At 36.3% G+C, this 27,180-nt stretch overlaps 1 protein-coding gene across 2 annotated transcripts in view; it reads right to left on the bottom strand.

Moving 5' to 3' along the window:
• Positions 1 to 27,180, bottom strand: part of LOC141926591 (putative oxidoreductase ZK1290.5) — a 51,975-nt gene that overhangs the window by 7,318 nt on the left and 17,477 nt on the right. The window contains exons 3-7 of one of the 2 annotated variants that reach the window (XM_074832639.1): positions 19,569 to 19,670; positions 6,448 to 6,539; positions 5,684 to 5,788; positions 1,239 to 1,421; positions 644 to 703 (exon numbers count right to left, since the gene is read on the bottom strand). In XM_074832639.1, the coding sequence (XP_074688740.1) occupies positions 644 to 703; positions 1,239 to 1,421; positions 5,684 to 5,788; positions 6,448 to 6,539; positions 19,569 to 19,670 (542 nt within the window). The remainder of the gene's footprint in view (positions 1 to 643; positions 704 to 1,238; positions 1,422 to 5,683; positions 5,789 to 6,447; positions 6,540 to 19,568; positions 19,671 to 27,180) is intronic. The other variant, XM_074832640.1, reaches the window with a different exon arrangement.

Genomic DNA, 27,180 nt, shown 5'->3' with positions numbered 1-27,180 from the left:
AAAGCAAACACGCTTTCAGATTAGAAAAATGGAGAGAAAAATGAAGTAATGAATTAAAAACATTTGATATGAAAAGGAAATTAAAAAAGGGTGGAGCGAATCATGCTGCCAATCTTCATTCATTTCCCCACTTTTCTTTGTCCATCCCCTTCCTGCTGGGACCTTCTCTGCAAGTCGAGTAGAGGGAAGAAGGTAGGGGAACAGTCAGCTCTGGCAGCACTGTGATTTCCTTAGAAGGTCTCTATCTGGGACATCCCCAAGAGAGTTTTACAGCTTTCATGCAGTGTTGACCTACGTGCCTATCGCAGAAAGGACCAAATCATAACCGGATTAGGATGTTCTCCAATCAGCTAAGTAATAAATAAAAATATTAATAATAAAAATCAACTACAAAAGGTCTTTTCTATGGATATCTTTTTATATTCAGTGACTAGCTCTCCAGTTGATTTCTAACATTTGTGAATTATGGTTTTCTGCTATATTGTATGCAATGTAAATATGTAATTTTACGGTACTATAATTTGCCAATTTTAACTGAGTTGCCCCAATATAAAACTGGTATAGGAAAATGGGCAGGCAAACCAGAGTATTGAAAACAGTAATTCAGATGGTAGTCAGACTTCAGTGCCTAATCAAATCTTACCTGGCAGTTTTCCTGTATCCTTTCTGCTTTTGTGGACTTTGGAATAGTGACAATCCCATTCTGAAAAACATAACGTTTCTCATCATTAAAATTTACATTGTTTCAAAGAAAATAATCTCCCTTCAAAACATTTCAAGACATTCCTCATGTCTTCTGAGGTTTCAATTTCATTTTTCAGAGGACACTGACATTTCTATATGCTATTTTTAATTGCTGTTATACAGACAGTATTAAATTCCAACACAGATTATGTGGTTTATGTCAACTTAATACACTATTTCACTGCTTACTACTTTGTATTGAGTGACAGAAATGGAATGATGCCCCATACTGCTTGTAATATTTAGTTTGAAAACATCTCTTATTGGTGGTTCTTTTTATTCTCTACAATCAGATTATTTGCATATTTAAAATACTGCCATCCTTTGTGTACTACATTCCAAATTTCCAGTACAGCACAGTTAGTTCACACGATATCAACATACTGAAGGCAAAAATACTTTCTGTATAAATTCTGGTTTGATGCACAAACCCCGAATTATTTGCATCATTTTCCTGAGAGAGGAGACACGTTTTTATTACCACCCTCCATTACCTGTATACTCCAGCGTATGCAAATCTGTGCTGGGGTTCTGCCGTATTTCTTTGCCAGCTGAATGATACTAGGATGAGTGAGTGCTTCACCTTTGGCTAAAGGACAGTAGCCTTCAAAAACAATATCTCTGCTCCTACAATAATCGACCAGCTCCTGAGGTCTTTGGAAAGGGTGGTATTCAACCTTAGATAAATACAAATAAACTTTTAGTAAAAACCTTGAGAGTACATTTAGTAGAAAACATAATTGATAAATGGAAATATTTTTTCTCTTGTTTTAAAAATACAACATGAGTGAATTCACTGCTTCTGGGAGACAGATGTAAGTTACCAGTTTTAGAAGACACATGAAGGATATTAATCCACAAGCATTTTGCTATTAATTGGCACAATAGTTTACCACTACTATTTTATGTTTCCCCCAGAAGTAAGGTGCATGAAGCAGTTGTCTGCCCTACCTGCAGTTGGACTTGCACTCTTGTTCTGCTCCGTGTTTGAGAAATATATGTAAATGTATAATGGAAGTCAGCATCACGTCATTTTTACTGACAATTTGAGACTACCTTCTCTTTCCCAAATCTACTTCTTTTCCTGTTTCTTTACTAATGATCTTTAAGTTGCACAGGCCAGAGCAAGAGGGCTGGACAGGGACTGGATTTGTAAGAGACCAACCAGAACAATTTGCTTAGGATGAGGGCCTGACCTTGAAAGCAAAGCCTGTTGGCACAGATTGTACATGGAAAATCCTGCATTCCGTGTGTGGTGTCACCAACAGCTTATGCAGGGAAGCAATCACGCTGTGGAATGAAGTGTGAAGGAGATCCTTTGTAGGAAGGAAGATCACAAATTGCCAAGAATCAGTTAAAAGAGGAAAAGTAACAAGCCACAAAGACGTAGTTGTTGGAAGCAAAAGCAATCAGAAGTTATTGGAAAGTAAGTATTCAGAAGATCCACATATTCTGGCGTGTAGCAAAAGCCCAAAGTATCTCTGTAACACATTCCTTAATATGTTATTTAAATAAGTATTTCACAGTTTATACATTGTAAGAAGCATACCTTCCTCTGCATTCAGATGAAAATGGTTAGTGTTTTCTTTTATAAAATACATAATCATGTGATATATTTTTGTGACTGGCCGTCACTGTTGTTCCAGTGATCTAACTCTTGCGCATTTTGAAGAAAAATACTCTTCTGAACAATTACCTCAACACATGGAATCTGGAAAGTTTCTTCTGCCACAAAGAGGACAAATGAACATTTCCTGTTTCTCATCTTTAGTACATGTTGTCTTTTCAGACAACAATAGCTGGGAACAATAGGCTGGCAGTCATTCAATATGCGCTAAGAAAAAACTGTGCCCCTCGAAGGCTGGGCTGAGTCAGCCTAAAGCTGCTATGATCTAAATTACTAGGCAGGCTCGGGAACAAGGTTCAAGCAGCAGACATCCATGTCTTCAACCTTTGATGTTTCTTGACCTTTGAGTAGCCTTTGTATTTCATGTTTATATGTGTAAGACCAGTGTTTAGGTCATACAGTTATTCACTTGTTTGCACCTGAGCTGACTAGAAAATATTCTCATTGTTTTTACGCAAAACTATGAGGAGAAGAAAGAGCAAGCAGGGTGTATTACTCGATTATTACAATAGTACTAAGCAATTTTAGAAGACTTTCTTTACACTAAGTGTAACAAATAACATAGGCTAGAAAACATTAAATAAAGAATGATGTATTTAAGATCAAATGCTGAAAAACCTGCAGTACCCCTATGGCATCAGGTGACTTATTCAGCATTTACTAGTAATATAACTGCAAGCAGAATTTACCTGCTGGTCTAACAAGATTTCTAGGCAGCGCAGTTCCAGGTTACTCCAGAAATTTTTAAAGCAAGAACAGCATGCTCAGATGTCACTTGCCTGCTTCACAAGCAGAATGCACAGCAACAACTACTTCCCACCTGGGAAGATTATACTTTCTGCCTTTTGCTGAATCAAGAGACTCCCAAATTTTGTGAACTGAATGTTGGCACATGCAGCTGTGTGTTGGTAGCAGCAGGTATTTTTCTTCTTACATATATTGCTAAAATAATCAAATGCATAAAATAAGCACTTTTGAATTTATTTTTCATGTGAAAACTCTGGAAGGTTCTAGCAGCATCTGAATGCAAGGGACTAGCATCCTGAACTAGGAAAAGCATAGGGTGAGTGGCCAGCATGTGCTTCCCCTCAAAATATTTCCTACTTCCTGGCTTGCCCCACCCTTGCTATTTTAGTCACCAAACTTTTCTCTGGCAAGGGCTGTCCATCATATGGTGGTTGAGGAAGATCTTGATCTTTTCTGGCACCCCACCCCAAATGATTTGTGTGTACAAACTGGCATTTGTTTAATAAAACAGTTTGTAGTTCACATTACAGAACTCTTCACAGCTGCTACTTGGTCAGCCACAGGGGAACTCAAGTAAGTGCTGCTTTTTTACGACAGTCATAGCACAATGGGAAAAAGTTGAGCCTAATAACAATTCTGACACACAGACCTAGAGAGTCATACCTTGGATGATAGTATACAAAAGCCTTACCCTTTCCAACCTGCTGTGGGTTCTTTTCACCTGGTAAAGTTTCCCTGCATCTTGGACTTCAGTCAGTTTCTCAATGGGAATGCACAGTCTTACAATTATTTCTCTTTATAAAACTGTAATATAAGCCTAGAAATGCTTTCTCTACAGAGTAACAGTTTAGGTGAGTTTATGTACAAAGGTGTTGTTTCTTAATGCCTCAAAATACTAAAGTACGTTTCTACCTTGTACAAATCTACACAATAGAGCTTAATATATTAACATATTCACAATATTACTAAATCTCTCTGAGGCCATTACACAGTAATTTGTACTTCTATAAAAGTAGAAAAAATATTGATGAGCATTCCTACATGAAATTCAGAGAGGAACTGTTTATATTTGGGTTCAATGGAACACTTTATTAAATGAAACATATATTAATTAAATTCTTATAAAATGTAATTTTTTTGCCCTTAATGAGTGACAGACATAAGAGCCTTCAAAGACTTAAGCATAAATCCAAACTTACTACTGCCAAGTCAATCACAAACTCCTGAATACAAACCTGTAACTTCTAGGTTGTAGGTTTCATTCTACATGATGCTAGAATAAAATATTTATCATCATTTTACACAGTGTTTAACAATATTTTTAATGGTAGATTGTAATTTTAAAAGGTGCTTGCTTACTACTAAATACCTTAACAATACCATATTCTTGAAAAGACAGGCCTTTCCTACTTCTTTAAAAGCCACGATGTTTTTTTTTTTTTTCCAGGAACCAAGAAGAGAGGCAGTACTTACAACTTAGTTTGTAAAATAGAAGCACTGGTTACTACCTGGCTTGCAAAGACTATAAAAATCTAATAAAGAACCTCCTTTCTCCTGCCTTCCTACTTCCTCCTCTTCACAAAAAAAAAAACCCCAACTTTCAATTTTAACATCATAAAAACTTGGAATTGTAAGAACACCCTAAATTCTTTATGCATATTTAACACAGCTAAGAGGGAAGTGATTTTCCTTCACTTGTTTCTTAAAGATTTAGACTTTGTATACAATGATTGTTTGCAAATGTTTTGTATTTAGAAATAAGTTAATTGAAAGAGTATGCTATTTGATACATAAGTATAGCAAACATCTTTTGTATTATAAATTCTGGACAGTGAAATAAGAATTCTGTACAGCACTTCCATTCCCAATTTAAATTTAAGAATTCATTTGTTATTTGATAATGCCTAAGGAATCTCACCATCAGACTCAGCAACTCTCCAACACTAAGCAAGAAACAGAATAAATACTCTTTTGAGGATAACCTGAACTATGGTTTATAAGATTCCTGTAACTCTAAAAAGTGTAAATGAATGCTATAACAAAACTGTTCAAAGTGGAGCAGTTTGCAGTTCTCCATTAACATTACTGACACAGTAGGACTGGTAACATTTCAAAATGTTACCAAAACAAAACAAAAAAAAGAGGAAATTTCTAAACAAATCCAAGATTCTTTTTTTTTTTCCTTGCAGTGATTTAGTAGAACACTGAAAGGCAATTCTCATTTAACAGACAGTAACAACTTATGCCAAATTTAAGTAAGACTGTGAGGATATGTATTTCTTATTCAATTTCACAGTGGAACCTTGGCAAACTAACCCATTCTTAAACAGTCATCAACCTGCCCATCTTAAGACATATTTCAGTGGCTTAGTTTGAATAATTTAATTCAAGTATTTTATACGGCTTTACGTTAATTTAACATTACTCATAGTTGTCCTTTAGTAACCTTTAGTCTAGCGGACAGCAAAAATCAGAGATGTTAGGTCGTGACATTCACATTCTGAGCAATCTTTTTATGGCTGTTTATGAGATTAAACCACAAACAGCTGCCAGAAATCCTCACACCTGTACAGAGGGGAAAAGCACGTGCCTCCACTTCATCCATGTTAGCATAAGCACACTTTCACTGTCAGGAGGTGGTAGGAATGGGAGCGTGAACTTCCAGCACAGCTGTGGGCCGAAAAATGCAACAAGAGAATAGTTGTCAGTGTCCTGGAAGTCTGCCGATGTGTAGGTGGCCATTTTTTATCTGCCTAGGGCAGCAAAAAAATTTTTGCCAGGGCTCTCACAGCACCTTCCTAAATGAGAAGTTCACTGAATTTAATGTGATCTTGAAATACAAATATGAATTAAGGCAGGGGAGCAAGGGAAACAGCACCCTTGCATGGGTATGTAATCACCTGAGGCTTTCAATGTGGCTTAGAAGAATTATATGTAGTACTTGAGCACAGACTCTCCAAAACCTTGTTCACTCTGGAGATGCTAAATATTCAGTGCACCTTGAATTTTATTTCTAAGTTGGTTTATCATCAAAAACTGGCATGTGGACCATTTGTTTGTGCCTTAGAACTGGCCACGAGCAAGTAGCCTGAGAGAAACTCAGGAAAGGAAAGGATGAAGGACTTTGCCCCCACCTCCCCACCCCCACTTCAGGTCATCTTCCTGAATGGTTTTCAATATGTATATAGAAATGAAAGAGAAGAAACTGTATGACTAAGGCTAGTTTGGGTGTAGTCTTTCAGGCATAGGGGTGGGGAAGAGATTATTAACCAAAAAAACCAAAGCAAAAACCCAAACCCAGATACTTTAAATATATTTAATCCACTCACCTGATTAACATGTGGAGTAATCACACAGTCTTCCTTTAGTTGCTCAAGATGACTGATGAGAAAGTTGCTTACACCAATTGATCTACACAAACCTAATAAGAAACAGAACAAGAAGAAGTTTTGGGGCAATCCTAACTATTTGGGAGGACTTGAAAAACACCTCTTTCAAGAGATAAAATGATTGTACGCATCATTTCTGTATAGTAAAATACAGCAAAGAAAAACAGAAAACCAGTACAAAATCTAGTTTGACAGTATTATCTGAAAGCATCATTCGTCAGTCACACTAGGAAATCATTTTATAATCTAAACACACTGGAAACTCCCCAGTGTATAAAAAGTCCAAGCTAAATTCTGGGAAAGGCTAATGTAGTATAAGCAAAGAACAATTGGACTCCACCAGAATGAAAAGGAGGAAATGGTGTTCTGAGCAGCTTGCCAGAACTAAAGAAAAGTGGCACATTTGCTGAAGACTAATAAGGTGTGAGCAATACAACACAAGGACATGCAGCCCAAATGAACTATGTAGCACTGCTTACATTTCTATTAGATCATTACAAGACATTATGTAAAACTCAACATAAAATCTTCAATTAAGTGAGCAGTATCTAACAAGAATCAAGAAGCTTAAAAGCATAGCTAGATTTCTCAGCTCCTGTTGACATGCAAATACAAGTTAAACGGCATAAAGGTGATACAAAGGTTATTTTTTTAAGTGTGCATGTATGTGTATAAATTAAGTGCTGACAGTCCTGAAATCAGATGTCTTCCTTCAAGCCTCAGATATGATAAAGCACAAGTCCCTGTATTGGCCTGCCACCACCCCTCAACCCTGGCTCATCTTTGATAATTTGGTCCTTATTCTGTGCTAAACACAGTTAATAACGAAACCAAATGCGGCCAGGCTAGTAGGGGTCTCTTTAGGCTGTGGATTCTGTGGACTATGAATTTGACTCACTTCTTCAGTGTGTGAACTTCATTTTGATTGACTTAATCTGCATTTCAATCTGTAACTCTGCAGATGGAAAGTCTGTCTCAAGGTGTGTGAAAACTGAAGTCCAATCAGTGTTGTTAACCCAGCATTTGTGCTGGCCAGTTCTATATAATGCATATGCATGTGCTTATCTATATATATGCATATAAGTATCTATAGCAAAAAAGAAAGTAATTAAGCAAAAAGTTATACTGTTATTTTTTCAGAAAAAAAGATGTCATTGGGCAATTTCAGCCATTCAATGTCAAAGGAATGATTTCTGAACTGAAACTGCCCTCATTCCACAGTTGGAATCACTACTTTCTTGAGGTCAGGAGGAACCTATGTGGAGCTGCCTTGATTTGTAGCTGAAATACAGACACATAAAAAGTACTTATTAATGCAACTGAGAGACGTGAATACATTAAAAAGAACTTCACTTGAGGCAAAAGCTAACAAAAAAGTTGGAGAAAAATGTACTAACCAAGTACTTATTCCTAAAATGCATGTTTTATGTATAAAAAAACCCAAATTGCAAGTAGACTATAAATTGCCATATAAAAATATGAGCTATAAGGTTACAACGTATCTTGAATTTGCAGATTAGATTTACCTGGACAAAACCGAGAAAGTAATTTTTTCTAGTCTTTTATGAAATTCTGTAAGTGAAGTTACAGTTTATTGCTATTATGAACAGATTGTTAAAGCCCTGAAAACTATCAGTTTCACATTAGAAAAGCCACTAACCATATAAATACAGGCAATTTGACTGCTATGTTGCTTTTACATATTTTAGTAGCACAAGCAGATAAGATGCACAGCAGCAAAACCTGCACACATACAATCACTTTTTAATGTGATTTCTTCTGTAGAATACAAAAAGGAGAAAAAAAAATACATTAACAACTAAAATGCTAGACAGCTTTCCCTTACAGAAATTATAAGTTAAAGATGTATGATATAATTAGGTTATAACTTGCACTATAGCAGTTTGAATAATTTGTATGTAATCTGCCAGAAGGAGCAAAACCTGAGCTTCTGACTTCTACTGATAAACAACACTGGAGTGTCAACACTAATAAATCATTATGCCAAAGTAGTCAGAAAAACACCTGCAGTTTTAACACAATGGGGAACCAAAATATTATACTCTATTGTTGAAAGCTAAGGAGTTACAAAAACCATGCTGTTATTGCCCTTGAAGAATAAAGCTTTTATTTTAGGCTGAAATAAAACAAAACTCAAGCGCAGACATAAAAGATGAAAGGGTTTATTAAACTCGTCCGCTTCCACAGAAAGCTTCAATTTTTTTCGCCCTTCAGTATACTTTTAAGATGTTTTGCTTCTAGCATACCTCTCATAGGAGACTTTGAAGTCTGTTCCATAGTCCCATTGCATGCACTGGGAAGTTTTTTGTTAGATTTCCCATCAAGAAATTTCAGGTCAGTTATGTTTTGTCTTAAAAGTCATCTGAGTCACTCCTACTAAAATCAATATTATGGTATTCCTGTGTTTACAGTGATGTCACACAGAGAAAGCTAAATTCAAAATTGCCAAGAAAGTAAAAGTTTTCCCAGACAACAGAGAAACAATAATTAGAATTACAATGTTTTTGTGGAACCAACATTTCTTAACACTTTTTTTTTTTTTAAAAGAGGTTACAGCTAAAACATTTCATTTTCATTAAATCCACATATTTAGTTTCGGTAAAGTAAGAACCCTTTGTTTCAACTTCATTACTTCGTTTTTAGTTGCAGTCTAATGAAGTGTTTTGAATTTTGTATTAAAAATACAATAAATATGAAAACAATTGCACAGCCTGACTGTATTTAAAAAATCTTATTTCAATGCATGGTCAATGCATGGTGGAAACATGAATTCAAACCACTGGAATTTCCTGAAAAATAAAGTCTAAATTTCAACAATCAATCAATGGATTCTACTCTAGAGCATTGCTTACATCTGCTTGATGGAAGATTAACCGTTTCTCTGCATTGTCCAAATCTGGGAAAGACTGTCTTAAAGCAAGAGATTATTCAGAATTATTTCCACATTTACATCGGCTGGATTATTTCCTAAGAATGAAGAAATAGAAAATGATGGATAAGAAAATGAAGGTCTGGTTAGCTCCTGGGCCTTATCTGTCAGACCAACACTTGCGACTATGTATATCAAACAAGATCCATGAAATGATCACATCAGCAGTAGAAATCAAAAAATTACATATTGAGAAACTTGTGTAAAAGGGTCATGACTCACTGCCTTGAAGCAACTGGGGTGGGCACATTTCCTTATATTTCCCCTCTCACAGAGCTTCAACAGAGGTGGGTTCCACAGAGTTTGTGCCACAGGTCTCAAAACCACTAGAATGCTCTTGAAAAGGGGGAAAAAAACCCCATTTACTTTCAATTTAATACCTGTTTAAGTGTGCTTAAAAATCCCATTTCAGACAATCCAGCCGTAATTCATGTCTTAGCTATTGTGACAGCAGGTGGTTTTAAAGTCTATACTTCTTTTTACCTTAACCAGTTTAACTAGTCCTGAAATTCAGGTCTTCTGAGGTAAAAATTTGCAACGTGCTAGCTGCAATTCCTCTAGGAAGTACACTTTTAAAATATACATTTATATTGCCTTATGTACAAAGTCACAGAGCTTTGACTGAAGGAGAGAAAGCACCCTCCTTATCTGCTTGAGGAAATGAGTGGTTTGGCCCCTATGAAGCACATTTTGAGAAAGTGTCAGGTGCAATAAACAAAGAGTTTGCAATTCCCCATTATTCTCCCAAAGCTTACTGAGGCTTTGTCCTACTCCTGGTGACTCTGACTTCACAGGCTTGAAGGAAAACTTGGCAATGATGCTTCTTTTATGCATGCTAAAAATTGACTGACCACAATGGTGGACAGAAATTTTGATCCAGCTTTGAAAAACTATCATGAAACTCTGCAAGACACATTAGAAAACATATTGGCAAAATAATGGTTGATTATAATGGGAAAAAGATTAGTATCTTTTCTGTTCTACACAAAACAATCTTGGCCTCCACCACACCAGTAGCTTCACAACACTGGATTACTCCAGCTGCTGTGAGGCAATACATCATGCTAATGGACTGGTTTGCAATGTAGTTATATATCAAGCTTAAAGTATTTTTTTATGGCAACCTAGAGAACGATTGGGTAATTTTTCCTTTATTTAGTATAATACCAAATTATACAAAGTTTGATGGGCACTGTTAGCCTTGCAACAAAAAAGCATAAACATACAGTCTTGGCACCACAACATTGTTTTATTACAATAGTGAGCCTTATCTTTCACTAGCACTACTATGGACTTTTATCAAACTTCTAAATACCCTCTGGAATATTAAATGTACAAAGTTCAGATCAAAAAGGTTTTTTAAATGACAAAACTGGATACTGGGTTTGTGGAGCCCATTTTCCTCCCCCTCCCTGCTGCTCTACATGAGTCAGAGCAAGGGAGAATTCCCACGTCCAGTGAACAGTGCCCATTTTGTTATATCTTCTATTCAGGCCACAGAATAAAAACACAGACGGATCCACTTTTCACAAGAGGTCAACTGCAGTAACTGTATCTTTATTAAAGGAGGTTACACAGGTTGAAAAGGTCTACATGCTCTCCGATACGCACGCTAAGAACTTCTCTGTGGGTAAATGGTATTACTCAGAGAAACCATACAAGATTTAATTTCAGTACAGCTTGCTAAATCAGAGCTATGGGCCGAGTGTGCCCCACATGCAGACTGCAAGCCAAAGCCTTGATAAATAAAGCAGATGACTCTTAGAAAGAACCAATAAGGAATTAAGTTCTAAATCTATGAAATAACACTTGTTCCCATTTCACAGACTAAACCACATTGACACCAAAAGGCTAAGTGTCCTGCCTAAGACATACAGGAAGACTGTAACAAAACTGAAAACACAAAAATCATGCTTCCGCCCCCAAAGGATTTCTTTTTATCCTATTCATTACCACAGTATAGGTGCTTATCTCCCTTAAAATGACTTTCCTGCTACTACAGATCATGGCTCCTGCTACAGATCACCTGTGAACCATGATAAACTGTGAGAACAACAGGAGATAGGAGGCATGAGTATAAGTCAAATTGCCAACTTCTGTGAACGAAAACTCATTATAACCATTCAGTTTACACAACTATTTAATGGCTAAATAGCGTAATGCAGCAATACTAGCTTAATGTATGTATTCTGTCTCTTTGACCCTGGCTGCTCACTCAATGAAGCACTCTCTTAGTTACGCTGACATTTTTTTTTTCCTTGAGTTGACATTATAGACCAAATCACATTTAAAAAAATCCACCCAAAAGGCTGTTTGTCTAGTTGTTTTCAGAACTGAATCAGTTTCCGCATAACTCTTAGAGATTCTCCTTTCTCTTACAGCAGTTTTAAGCATGTAGAATCATACTGTGAACAGAACACAGGTTTATAAAACAGCTGAAAATACATTTTTATATCTAGAACATTCTGCAGCTGCTCACAAACAGCTGGGCAATCAAAACTGCAAAAGCAACATGGTACAGAATCAATCCTATTATACCTTAAGTCAATATTGCCATCACATGCTATGTTGTGAAAATGTGGTCAAAATTATCAGCAACTCAGCTAAGTGCTTAAAGGCAATTAGAATACACACCCTTAGAACTAGCACTTTGAAAGTATTATGGAGAGCACATAGTTAAATTCTAGTTTGCCCCCCCTGTAACTATGATAGCACAGTTTCCTGAACTGAGATACTTTTTGGATTTCCATATCAGAGGGGATAATGATTCCCAACTGGTATGAATAAGAGCAACCTGACTGATGTCCGTAAAGCAATACTGATTTACAATAGCTAAGAAACTAAGATTCAAGCTAAGAAGCTTAAATTCAACATATGCAAAACAGATACATGATACCTTTTTCCCAAATCATGTACAGTATTTATTGAGATGAAAAGTTATTTCAGACAAGAACTTTCCTTTGAAATGTATTTCAGCATTACCTTCTTCCCCAGAGTTCTTGTGTTCACACTGGGACCTCTAGGCACTTGTGTGGGCCCAAAAATGTGTACATTTGCTTTAAGTAAGCTAAGTAAAAAGATTTTAACAAAAAAAGATTCACTTGCTAGTAGAAAAAGCACAAACCATACACTGCAATAAATCACGAAACAAAGTAGTCTGAGGGCTTAGTTTACACTTAGAATTACCCATGAAGTCCTTAAAATTTAAAAAAAAAAATGCAAAAAAGAGAACAAAACATAACAAATGAGGATAGACATTCATGCATTTAGATTTGTTCCCACTTTTACATCTGCACCAAAATGACTTATTCTATTACAATTTCTTATTCTTAAATAAGATACTGCACATTATGAAGACTTCTTTATGAACTTTAGCATAAATATATATAGTAATTTTTTTTTTGCAGACGTCTTTAATTGCTGTCTTATCTGATCAACAGGGTGTGGTGCAACCAACATCCTCACCAACTGCAACCACCTTCAATCTATGGAAACACACCTCTGAACTGCATTTCTGATAATAACAAGCCCATGAGACATCTTCATTTGTACAGAGAGAATACTACAGATATTGTGAAAAAGAGGTGTTGCTAAGGAAATCAGTTACTTGCTTTTACTTATTAAAACTTTAGTGCAACTTACACATGCACATTCACATATGACTTCTACCAACATAAACACAAGACAAACATTTGCTGGAGCTGTAACACAAATGTTTGAATTGTCAGCTGTTCATCATTTGACAATATAAGCATAGATTTAAAGTAATTTTTCAGTCACCTAGGAAAGGATGTACTAGAAATTCGTGCCACCTACACAAAAATCTGTATTCAGTTTACTGAATCCTCACTCATACTTTTAAGAACTGATAGAAAATGGAGGAAGAAAAGATGATGATTGAACTGGTCTCTGCCCAAAGATGAAAAAGACAAGAATATTGTTAAGGTTGATTAGATTTCTTCTCTCATTTGAAATTAGGCAAAACATAACTTTTTTTCCAAGAACATAGTGACAGAGCTTCAATTATTGGGCTAAACTATTTCTGTTACTTTATGGGACTCTTTTCAAATCATACACAAGGACTATTAAACCAACGTATTAATGGAACAATTCTATTTATTTTGAAGACCATTTCTCTATGTTTAACAAAATCATATGATAACACATTAAGGAATTTCTGATGCAAGTATGAATATTTCATGTAAGCATAAGCTGTGCTGTTTACACTAAAAAGATAAGCAAAAAACTTTACTCTTAGTAAACTGGCATAGAGTCCCAGTGGGATCTAAAGCCAGAATAACCACCACATTACTACTCTTGCCAACTTCAGGCAAAATCTGGATGGAAGCCCTCATTCTTCCCAGCATTTTTCGACAGAGGGACAAGTAATCATGTGCATGTGTGTATGAAAAGCTTGCCGAGATGATGGGCTAGCCACAATGACAAAATCAAGGTCATTAAAGACACTGCATATGGAAAGGGTCATTTTGCTAGGAACAGACCAATTACCAGTGAGCATATATAATGACTATTCATGATGTCAAAGCAGCTTGCCACACTGCTTTCATCTGCCAGCAGACAAATGCCTATACAAGAATGTTGCAGCTGTCAAGGGAATATTTGACTCAATGTATGTATCTTGGAATGGGTTCTGTAGGCTGTCTGTCCTCTGTCTTGAGGTACTGGAGAGGATAATTCCACAAAATGACAATCTATGAAACCATAAAAATTCAAACCATAGCCTTGATATTACAAGAATCCTAGTTGGTTTCAGCTGTTACAACAGAAAGAACCAGTTATTATACACAAATGTCTCACTGACCAAAATTAAGTATTTTTTTCTCCCTTTTCCCTCAGCACTGTTTATCCCATAACTCTTTAAAGGAAAACATGCATTCAGGATGCTGAACAAAGACAGATGTCTAGAATTCTCTGCCTCTCAGCACTGCCGTACAGATAGAAACCTCTTCACTCTGACTGAGACCTTAAGACAGATGCATATACAGCAATGCAGTCACCTGGCGCCCTGCTCCTGTGAAACAGCTCCAATCAAACTGCAGCAGCTTAACAAGTCACAGAAGGTTAACAAAAAAGAAAAAAATGCTACATCCTCAGACATAACAGCATTTAAAGTAACTAATTCTTGAAACTGTAACATTGTCCTTGGCTAGTAGAAATCAGTTTAATAACATCTTTCCTACTATGAATAGAGAATTATCAGGTTTGTCTATCAGAAGTCACCCAGCATTTTCAAATGGGAGTTTTTAGTGCAGATAGTGCCTTTATCCTATACTGTACAATGCTAAAAACAGTAAAGAAAATAATTATCCTCCCCCATTCAATGGTTCCCAATTCTCAACATAAAGAAGCTACAATGACTGATCAGTGGAAATTGCTGCAGTTCCTCAGGAGCTTTTCCATTAGAAAACCTTCTGATCACTTGGGCTGACTACCAGGACAAGGTGCAGAATTCTGCACCTTGTCCTGGTAGTCAGCTACCATAAGAGATGGCACAATTCCCTCTGGAAGCAAGGTCAGGCCTAAATGTATGCAAATCCTAGAGTCTGAAGACTTATGGATGACAACAGACTGTAAGACAAAATAGAAGTCTCTGCACCAAATCCTTTCTTAACCAGCATGTGAATGTCTTGTGAATCAAACAGTGTTATAATTAATTAATATGACAAATAAGTGTTCTAATACACTTTCTGTACGATTTGGGGAAATGTACATACAATTTGTAAGGTTTGGTTCATGTTATGGGATGATACAATTGCTATAGGTTTGTATATCACTGTAAATATGTATCTACCTTTGTTGACCAGGACTGTATGACATTTTTACCTGGAAAGATATTAAGGGAAAACCAACAAGTTTAATGACTGAGCTCTGGCTATGCAACAGGAATACTAAAAAAGCAAACTAAAAGTATAACTTTGCCTTATTTGTAGGGAAAAGAGGATAGAGGGTAAAAATACACAAATTTCAGGTTAAAGAGGTAAAGATGGTCATAGGACTTCTAGTGGACTCCAAGAAACATACTGGAAGATTTAATCAGGAGAAAATAAAAGATGAGCATGTTTAGCCAAAGATTCCATAGCTCAAGGGCAAACCAGAAAGATCCAGGACCATACTCCAGTCACAAACCAGAGGGATTAAAACACCTGAAGTGGGTAAAACTTTCGGTTTGTGTTATTTTCACATAGAAAATAAATGTATTATGTCATACTGTTACAGTAAAGGCCAACAGTGGCTTTAGAATCTCTACAAGTGGTTTTGGGCATGTTCTTATATGTCATGGTCTCCCTCATGAAAAATCTCAAGAAAAATGTCCAGGATTCTGGGAAATTGTTTTTAACCTGAAGTGAGATCTTGAGATAGTTGCTCAGTTGCATTATACAGTTGAACAGTGGATTCAAGCACATGGATGAGAGTGCTAAAATGTGAAACCTTCTTTCAAGTGTGTTCCTGAGACCCCAGGCTTGGGGCAATAACCAGATTCTGTTTAGTTTCCAAAGATATAAAGCACATTGGATCCAAGGAATGCAGTCCAAAACTTCAGAATGGTAAAAGTAATCAACTGGAGAGGGTAACCAGATCTCTAACAAATACTATTCAGATTCTCATTTTAAGTTGTTCATGTTTCTAGTTCAAATCATATCAGGACAAAAGATTCTTTTGAAAAACATTAACCTCAAATTCTTTTTGATGAAATACAAAAACAGCATAGTGGTAAGCCACAGTGGGGATTTTTCAGTGATAGCAAAGGATCTCTCTTGTCACCTGAATCTATTATTTTCTATTTATAAGAATATTCTGATGTTACAGCTCAACTCCAAGCCTTCATTAAGAGTATATGTAGGAAGTACTACTAAGCAGTCAAGCATTAATAAAGAGTAAACTTAAGAATGCCCACACATCTCAATGAATGCACATCTACCAGTTTACACACCAATTTCACTGGCACATGCTGTGTTCAAATAACAATAAATTTCCTATTTCTTCTACAGGCAGAGCTACTTAGGAGTCTACTAAAATTGTACTCATTATAATCTGAGTTTTGTTTAACTTTTTATGTAAGTTTCCTGTTCCCTGAAATATTTATTTTAATAATTTTGACAAACAGGGTTTTTTTTTATCCTGTCACAACAGAGTTTTTATTATCTGGGGGAAGAGTCTTATAAATTAGTGTGTGCTGACCTGGACAGAGGCACAGACCCAGAACCTCTGGTTTCTCCTCAGTTAGCTGAGTGAGAAGACACTTCAGGCCAGAAGCCCTGCAAGTTGTGCTACTGCAGTCCTGTGTCTCAGCTGCTATGTGCTGGCTCTCATATGAACCTGGTTGAATCTATCTTTGTAGACAGGACCTAAAAAAAATTATCTCAAAGCTATGAATGTAGATGCAGTTGGGATTTTGCTTGTGTTGACTTCTGATCAGTGTGATCAATCTAAAACTTAATACAGTCTTAAAAAAACCTGCATTAAAGACTTTTACAGTCTCAGGTACTAACAGTTTATTTACCCTCCTTCTAGGGCAATCAATAATAACAATAAAAAAAGACTATTAATAATTTACATTATTTTAAAATTTTGCTTGCCCCAGGTAAGTGGAATTTTGCAGAATAAATATTAAACTGGATTTAAATTGAAGTTGAAAGAATGAGGTTTTCAAATATCTGCACTCAAATGATCTGTGAATACAGAGAAGTGATTAAAGAAAATATTGAGATCTTTTAACCATCTCATAAGTCTCTTACAGATAGATATGCACTATCAGTCCCATAACAGAAGCCATTCTTTTTCTGCAGAGAACAGTGTTTATTGTCACTGTGCTTTCAGACACTCTTCAGAGTGGACACAGCTAGTTGCTAAACCCATTATCAGGTTGAATAATTTCAATATTTCCTTTGTGAATTGACTGCAGAAGCATATTATTCATTTAAATGGTCAATCCTTAAGCGTGAAGCTTTTAGTTTCTACTAAGTTTTTTTCCAGAATAAACATTTCCTAAAAAAAAAAAAAAAGTAACAGGATTGCAAACAGGAATCAATGACTACCTGAACCAACGTGAAGTTCAGAGAAGACAAAGTCACTTGTTTAGTATAAAACTTATAATTTTTTCCCCAGTAAATGAAGATGATTTTTTTTTCCCCAAGTAAGGATTCTGACCAAATCCTATCTTCAATTCATACCAAGGCTAACATGTTGCTCACATAACACATAGCAAGTCACATAAAGATAGGCAGCAAGTGTTTAATCTTCAGTGGAAAGTCTAGTGGTTAACCATGCAAACAAATTATTTAACATTTTCCTCAGGAATCATTGCATTTCCATCTCCAGAGTGGTTCACATCTGCGTGTCATTTCAGTAACACATACTTATGGTCAGGACATCCAGAATGTGCATCCTCTAAAGCAAAAATGTGGAGGTTAATGTTCTAAGGTACTTGATTCAACCAGACTAATAAATTTTTCTTCCCCTGTAGATGATCTAAGTGAGGTAATTTAGACAACCAGAGCTGGGAAAGTTACGCTCAGCTAAATGAATCATGAGTCTAGAGAATGCTTAAATTCAGAAAAAGACTGAGGGTAGCAACATGCAAATTGACAAAACTACTGAAGAAATACAATTACAGAAAAAATAAATATAACATGGGACGTCTGTAAAGAGATATCAAACATAGGAACAAAAAATAACAGCAATTTTTCCTCTGCCTATGAGGCCAGCAATAATATTTCCAGTGTCTTACTGGAAGACCACTGAATAGCTCATAGTCTTTCCCATTAGGAAGATTATATAGAGACAAAGAGTTGTGTAACACAGGAAAGATCACAAAAACACATGCAAAACCAGAATAAAGCCAATAGGATAGGAATAATAATAGAAAGTGAAAATACAGTCTGTTTGCACCAAATTAGGATGGCATATCTAGGCAGAAACGACATGCACTAATGTAAATACTCATCAGAAAAAAACTTCTCAACTGAAAGATGAAGTACTTTGTCAGATAATCCCTTTTAAACATCATTGTTGCTTTGAAATATTAGGTCAGTGTACTGAATGTTGTAATCCCTTACGTGGCAGAAAGCACTTTTTGCAACTTCCCTTATGCTTAATATAAAAAGCAACAACAAAAGATGTATCAAAGATAATTTACTTCTGTGTTTCCAGAGTGAGACCAAAAGTAACTGAAAGGTTGAAGTGTAAGAGAACAGGTTTGTTTATTGCTCTGATAAAACTGGTAGTGGCACAAAGCCTGTAATTGCCTTTGTACGACACTCCTGCTACAATCACTATTTCAGTAACTCTGGTTTAGTGGATAGACTACTTAATCTAGAAGTCTTCTCCCTGTCCATGGAACTTCTCTGAAGCTGTAAACTGCATGACAGGATCATCTCTTACGACACTATTTTAAATAATACTGCATACTTCAGGAGCAAAATCCTTCTCTTAAATCTACATGATAAATTTTGATTGGGGCAGTCTACTCTTCCTATTGCCATGAATGTAAACTGAAGTTTGCAGTGCACCAAAAATCAAATTGACAGTTATCAGATGTTGAGAGAATAGGTCCCTTTTTTGAATTTTTTTTTTCAAAAGCTAGTACCAAAGAGTCTGCAGTTGAGTATTTGTTCCTTGTCTAGCTGTTTTGTTGACATCGTCTAACACACAAATGGATCTATAAAGTACCACAATATATGATAAATTGGAAAATGGCATCATACAATTAAAAAAAATCTAAAGGAAGTAAAACTTAATATGATTTATACTTAAAACAGAGAAGGCTACTACAAAGATGTTCTATGGTGGCATATAGATTTCAATGTATCTGTAGATTTCCTCAAGAAAGTATGCACACCACCATTAATCTCACGGGCAGAATTTGGCAATGTAGTCTTTACAAGCAACACAAAGATCTCTTATTTAATTTACCAAAATGCTAATTCTGAAACCTTCAGAGAGATTCACATAATTCACACACCCAAATCTCACTGAAATATGAGCATCCAGTTCAAATTAAGTTTTTGAACATCTCTCACTATGAACTCCCAAATCCCAAAATTCACTGTAATTCCTTCTGCCAAGATATAGGTCTTCATGATTATATCACCTTTCTCATAGAGCTCCTCCATTGCTCTCCAGGTTTCAGCTCGGACCTCTCGATTGCTTTTACCCAGAATATGTGCATCAGGCCAGTGTATTAAATAAAGATCTAAAAAAGAAAGAGAACCAGACTACTCATTAAAGTGTCCAAAAATATATATACATCAAACTATGTGAAACGGCATTTCCCTCCATAATGGCCTCTAACATATCATCATCAAAATAGTTACAATTACTACTCCATGATTATTACTCTATACATGCATTTAGTTTTAATAAACTAAATTGACAACATCTCAGTAACAACTAAAGGTAGCAGAAGTTGCACGTGGCACATGTTTAGGTCACTGTAATCAGAATTTCATGGTCACATATGTACTTAATAAACTTTCAACACATAACAATTCCCATTTAAATCAAAGGGATTTGGTCACTGAAATTAAGACTGAACTACTACTGAAGTGCTACAAATCTTTGAGTTTATGGAAGATAAATATGTCTGGCAGTTCTACAGATATTTTATACAACCTCAGCAGTGTGACTGTTTTTTCCTTTCTAAAGAATACTTCCATTTATGAATTTCTGTTGGAAATTACAGTATGTTCTTTCATGTAGGTTTTTTTTTTGCTAAAATTTTGTAGCAGCGTTTGTGATTTTTTTTAACATTTTGAAAAAATGTTATTTTAAGGGAACAAAATTATGCTTTACTGCATTTTATGAAATGTTAGCACAATTTCAAACACAATTAAGATTTACTGCTGATTAAGTTATCCAAGCAGCTTTTGAAACTAGTTGTCTCAGGAAAGCATTTTTTTGGTGTTGTCTCCATACAAGAAAAGACTATTCATCTACTGAAAAAGGAATCATAGAATAGTTTGGGTTGGAAAGGACCTTAAAGATCATCTAGTTCCAACCCCCCTGCCATGGGCAGGGACAACTTCCACTAGACCAGGTTGCTCAAAGCCCCGTCCAACCTGGCCTTGAACACTGCCAGGGAGGGGGCAACCACAGCTTCTCTGGACATCAGTTCCAGTGTCTCACCACCCTCACAGGAAAGAATTTCTTCCTTAGATCTAATCTAAATCTCCCCTCTTTCAGTTTAAAGCCATTACCCCTCATCCTATCCCTACACTCCCTGATAAAGACCCCCTTCCCAGCTTTCCTGTAGCCCCCTTTAAGCAGGAAGGCCGCTATAAGCTCTCCCCAGAGCCTTCTCTTCTCCAGGCTGAACAACCCCAACTCTCTCAGCCTGTCCTCATAAGGGAGGTGCTCCAGTCCCCTGATCATCTTTGTGGCCTCCTCTGGACCCACTCCAACAGGTTCATGTCCTTATGTTGGGGGCCTCAGAGCTGGACACAGGACTCCTGGTGGGGTCTCATGAAAGCAGAGCAGAAGGGGAGAATTCCCTCCCTCAACCTGCTGGCCACACTTCTCTTGATGCAGCCCAGGATGCAGTTGGCTTTCTGGGCTGTGAGTGCACATTGTTGACTCATAGTCAGCTTTCCATCCACTAGTACCCCCAAGTCCTTCTCTGCAGGGCTGCTCTCAATCTACTCATCACCCAGCCTATATCTGTGCATGGGATTGCCCCGACCCATGTGCAGGACCCTGCATTTGGCCTTGTTGAACTTCATTTCCAACATAAAAGTGAGAAATTTACATATATTGGACTAAAAGTTCCAAATCAGATTACCTAAATTGCAAAAATGATAGGATCTATGAATCCTTTAAGTTCATAGACACTGCTAGACATTCTGAAGAAGAAACTTAGGAGATACTTTGAAAACAATTACATTTTTATTTAAATTCTAACTGCAGATTAAACAGGTAACTAGACATCCCAGTCAAAGAGGTGTTGGTCTTTGCCACATACATTAGTCTGACACAAAACAGGAAAAGGAAATAAATGCATGACTGAGATGTGCCTCATTGTCTTTGTGCGTTATAGTATTCCTTTTTTGGCAGTTCATATATAAAGAAAAACAACAGACTCGTTTGCAACGAGCAGAGTTTTTTGTTCTTTGAATGCATTACACCATTATTTACAGCACCTCTTTGAAAATACAGATCCTCTGACATATTTTTTTTGTATTCACATTTAAGGACTGCACTAATGATTACTGTACCACTGGCCTGGTATATTTGCTTTCCACCTCTATAAATGCTAATTCAGCCTCGATTTAGGAGGAAAAGGTAACATGAAATTCACTATAACACACCAGTGGGTACATCACTGCAACACTGTTAAAGAGTATTTTTCTTAGACTGAGAATCTAATTAGAACAGTACAGAATTTTGTACAGTAAAATACATTACAGATGTATTGAGAAAAAATTATTTTGGGTATATCACAAAAATCATGAACTAAATTTGCACTTTCTGATAGCAATAACCCATTAGACTTTTAAACACAATTGCTCAGACAAGCAAATATCACTCATATATAATGATTTGCAGCATATGGATTTATGTCATATTTAAAGAGAAAGTTGCTCATTCTTTGCCCTTATATACATATAATCCATTCCCAATTTAGAAAAGAGTAAAAAAAAAAACAACAAAAAAACCCCACACATGCAGTCTTGTTCATCACTGATCTGCGAATAATTACTTCTTCTCTAATTGCTCTGAAAAAATAAGTTGTATTTATTAAGAATAAATACGAATATATGGTACTGGAATACACACCAATTTCTGTGACATTTAAGTGAAAGTTAATATTGGAGTACTGATTAAAGCATTTGGTAAGGTTATGTTCAACTCAGGACTACTCTAATTCTGTTGCCAATAAAGTGTCTTAAAATTTGCGCTGATTTATATGAGATGCAATCCCAAGGATTAGCATTAGAAATTGCTAACATCAAGTGTTCATTTTGATTCAAAATTATATATGCCATTGGTGGTACTTGCTGCAGAGAGACTGCCATGTTTTAATTTAAACTTTTTTGCTTGGATAAAGCAAATGTCATATACAAGTAGTTGTAAGTTACTGGTATCTGATGCCTACCTCATGTAAAAATGGAAGAATTACTTATCTTTAATTACTACTTGTTATGTTCTCCAAATGAGACTAGTCAGAACTGCTTAAATGTGCAGAAACATGTCGGATAGCACCAGCAAAACTTAATCATTAACTTCAGCAGAATTTCACCAAATGCTACTTTTCAGAAAACCTGAATATTCAGTTAGACATCACAGTTTGCAAATGCTCACAGAAATAACTACATCATGGATTTCCACATACAGAGATGCTTTGTACTCGCCCCAAGAAACTGAAATACTCTCAGAGGAATGACTTAACATATTTGATAACTGAAAGGTTATCTGGCCTTGGATATTTAAAAAATGCAGTACATGGCCCTCCCTGTATTAGTGTCTGAGACCTGTTCAATGCAAATGTGATTAGCTGTTGGTCCTTTATTTTAGAAAGGTGATGTTATCAGGTATGTGATGTCCATATCATCCTATTACATTGTCCTGGTTGGGATAGAGTTAATTTTCTCCCTAGTAGCTGGTACGGTGCTGTGTTTTGGATTCAGTATGGGAATAATGTTGATAACACACTGATGTTTTAGTTGTTGCCAAGTAGAGCTTATCTTAAGTCAAGGATTTTTCAGTTTCCCATGCTCTGCCAGCAAGCAGGTGCACAAGAAGCTGGGAGGAAGCATGGCTAGGACAGCTGACTCAAACCAGCCAAAGGCATATTCCATACCACAGGACACCATGCTCAGTATATAAACTGGGGGGACCTGGCTGGAAGGGGGGATCACTGCTCAGGGACTGGCTGGGTATTGGTCAGCAATTGCATTGAGCATTACTTGTTTGCTTTTATTTCCTTTGGTTTTATTTCTGTCTCCTTTACTTATATCCCTTTTCATTACAATTATTTTAAAATATATTAACAATATTTTAGTATCTTAACTCATAATTTTTCCTTCCCCCCCCCCCCCTCCAATCCTCCTCTCTATCCTGCTGCAGGGGGGGAGAAATGAGCGAGTGGCTGCATGGTGCTTAGTTACCAACCAGGCTTAAACCACAATATATATTTATTTAATTTAGGCTTTTTGTTGAAATAAAAGTTACTTGACAGTTAGAGACATACACATTTAGTGCTAGAAAGCATCTTCTGAATCATGAAGTGCAGTCCTTCTGACTGTAAGAAGTGTTCATGAAGATGTGGGGCAAAAGGTACCTTATCTCAAAGACAGAGTAGAATGGTCTTTCTGCCAGTCACACACAAACCACCCCAGCACAGCTACAAGTGGAAGAAATACAATGTACCTTGCAATAAACAATGGAGCTGCCACTCTATTTAAAAAAACTAAGCACAGTTCATTTTTGATTAGGATCTGCCTACTTCTACTGCATCTGTTAGAAAACTTTCTATAATATCTATAGGCCAATAAAACCAGTAAGCACCTCACAAATCAATGTCTAGGATTTCATCTTCATTTGTACATACATTTCACCCCTACGTATTTTCTTTTGCTTAAAATATTTCACCTCCTGGGGAATTATAAGAACACAAACACTCTTATTTTCATTTTGGAGGCAACAAATTAGTTTTAAATTATTTATCAAAATAGCTTAAGGTTCTAGTAATCAAGAAATATGTAACTTTATTACTGGAGGTTTTTAAAAACAGACCACATATTTATCTGTTGAGAACAATGGGGTTGTGCCTTGTAGTGCAATAGATTAATCAATAATTTGAGATGTCTTCCAACCCTTTTTTTTTTAAATAATCTTAACTCAAAGCAAAAAAAACCCCAATGATTCACAGTATCAGGATACAATTGTGAAATAAAAAAAAAAACCACCATACCTCCAAACATTCACAATCAAATTTTGTATTTATCAGCTTTTTAAAGCATCCTTTACAGACACTCAAGCTGTCCTGGTGCCATGGGTAAGCAAAGGCCTGAACTTCAAATGTCAAAACACAGTGCTGCAGGAAAACTAAAATTAACATATGAACTGCTTTCACACAGACATTCAAAATCAAGTGACTTATTACTTCTTAGCACCTACAAGCAGCCAGTTCTTCTTATCTCAAAACTACAGGGACATTTTACACATTTAAAAGCCAATAGCATGTTATCATAGAAATAAAAGTTTGCAATTCTATTCAAACTCTTAATACACTATTTTTAAAAAAGGTCAAAGTTAACTAAAACAAACCTAGTTTTGCAGAACAAGCTCTGGCTCATATCAAACCTAAAAGTATATTTTTCAGTTATCTTAATGCAATGATCGTATTTTCCCTGCTTTTCTCAATCAGCACTGCACTTAGTATGTACATGATGTATTTTTCTCTCCCGCCCAGTCTTTTTTTTTTTATTCTATCAGAACAGGGATCAATGTGAAGCAACCTCCACAGTGTTCTTAATACACAAGCTGAACTGGGTGTATTATCATAATTCATGTGATTCATCCATTACACTAAATTTGCTGATAGAACTTTAGTCCAACTCCAGTTGGGGATTTGTAATAGGTTAGATCTGCCTCAATGTGACAGACTCTGAACAGTCAAAAGGAAAATAAAATTGTTTATGAATTTGGTAACCCACAAATCATATTCAAGAAGTTACTTCGGAGGCTTGATCCAAATCCCAAGGAATGCATTCTACTACTGCCAAACCTGCAAGTTTTGCTGCCATTTCATATTGGTTTACTGTGGCTGCTAGTTGCAGACCACATTTAGAAAATGCAAGGAGCAGAATATCTGTTACAACCACTGCCCACAAATAATACAAATTTCCAGCTTCTCATGGATATATAATATCCTGATTCAAATAAAAATCCTGGAACACTGGTCTCCTAATACCATTTGCCTGAAGAGTGTTTATCGAAAAGATTTCATAACAGTATTTTACATGGAACGCTTTTTCTCTTCAAAAGCTGTGACTGCTTTCAACAGTTCATCTGTTTCAACAGCTGGCATTCTACCTACTGCTAATGCACAGATTTATCAATTCCTGTTAGATTATTTCCCAAGTCTCTAATTCAGCCTGCATGGATGGACTGTGTAGCCCATAAGGATCCTCAAGAAAAGCAACAGGACCTTCCTTGGAACAGAGCTTAGCTGCACATTTAGCTGTCAGGGCTCCTATAGCAGCTTCTTTTTGCAATCTTCTGAATAACAAACTTTCCCTCCAACATATAGGTCTAATATCACAGAGGTTAGGATCTTTCCATTTTCTGTATGAATCATGTGTCTTTATGGAAATGCTGTGAAACATATTTGGTTAATATCACATAATGAAATCAGGAAGTTCTGATTTAGGTACATTTCATGTACCTTTAGTTCACATTCCTCTTTCACAGAAAAACTGCCAGCTTTAACACATACTTGGAACTAAAGCATTTACTTTCCTAAATAAGCTCAGACATGAATTGCTTTGTTAACTAGATCTTTTCTTCTTATGGATTTCATTTCCTCTCTATAGTACAGACTGGCCAGCAGAAAAGGGACACAAAATGCAGGTATGAATGAAAACAGAGCTAGGATATCTAAGCTTAGTTCTACAAGCGTATAACCATATTTTCAAACCAATCTTCTGCATTCCAGTTACTTTTGTTAGACTTGTGATAAGCCTCAATTTCCAACAAAAAGCTCTTATTCTAAGCATTCTTGAAACACTTGAAAAGTTCATTTCAAGATATTGCCATTTTTTGCTTGAAAATCCTTCCAATAGCACCTTTCAGCTAAGTGCTTTCAGACAGGAGATACAAGACTCCCTAAAACATGATGCTTTCTATGAACACCATGAAACACACCATGTATTGTACCTCCTCTAAGGGTCTACTTCACCAGCATGTATAGCACTAAACATAGAACTCAACCTCATTTCTTTCACATGAGTGCAGACCATACTGTGTTTAACAAAGTGGAGTTGATCCAACAGAGAATAAACTCAAGCAGCCAAAACCGTTACTCCACTTGCCATCCCATCCTTCTTTTGGGGGTCACCTTCCTCATTGACAGGTCAGTGAATTGCATGGGAAGCATTTCCTGAGCCATCACAGTTTACAAATCATCAAGTTGAAGCAAGCTGAAGCCAGCATTGATTTAGGTCACTATGTCAGACTAAGTGCTGGTTCAGGAAGAGCTTTATAAATTCTTCAGACATATTCACATCAGTGGAAGAAAGGTGAGGAAAGAGGGAGGATGGGTGAGGATATGTTTAAAAAAAAAAAAGAGAAAAAAATCTAGTATGGAGGCAAATTGGAAGGTAGTTGCAATACTCCTTAATTTGTCTTAGTAAGATGAGCAAAGGAAGTCTCAGAGCTGAACATATCTGAGAAACTGAAGTTCTGTTTATGCCAGTCCAAGGATTCACTCACATGGTGACAGTATTTGTGCATTTCTTGCTCTCAGATACTTTTTTTTCCTTGTTTCACATATTTCTGCTTAGCAGCAATGTGTAAATTGAGTATTTGTGTGAGCACCTACTTTAATCAGTCTACTACCTGAGAAAATAAAAACAAATTACAGTACTAAAAGGAATTACTGAAAATTACTTCCTGGAAGTGAGTGAAGTTTTCCTCTCATCGACTTTCAGCATCAGTGTCATAGCAAGCAGAATTAACAAGAAAGCATACAAAAGACATAACAA

Source organism: Strix aluco, chromosome 8 (assembly GCF_031877795.1).
Source record: "Strix aluco isolate bStrAlu1 chromosome 8, bStrAlu1.hap1, whole genome shotgun sequence".
Classification (NCBI taxonomy): domain Eukaryota; kingdom Metazoa; phylum Chordata; class Aves; order Strigiformes; family Strigidae; genus Strix; species Strix aluco.
Note: the sequence above shows the minus strand (reverse complement) of the source record. Positions and strands in the feature narration are given on the sequence as shown.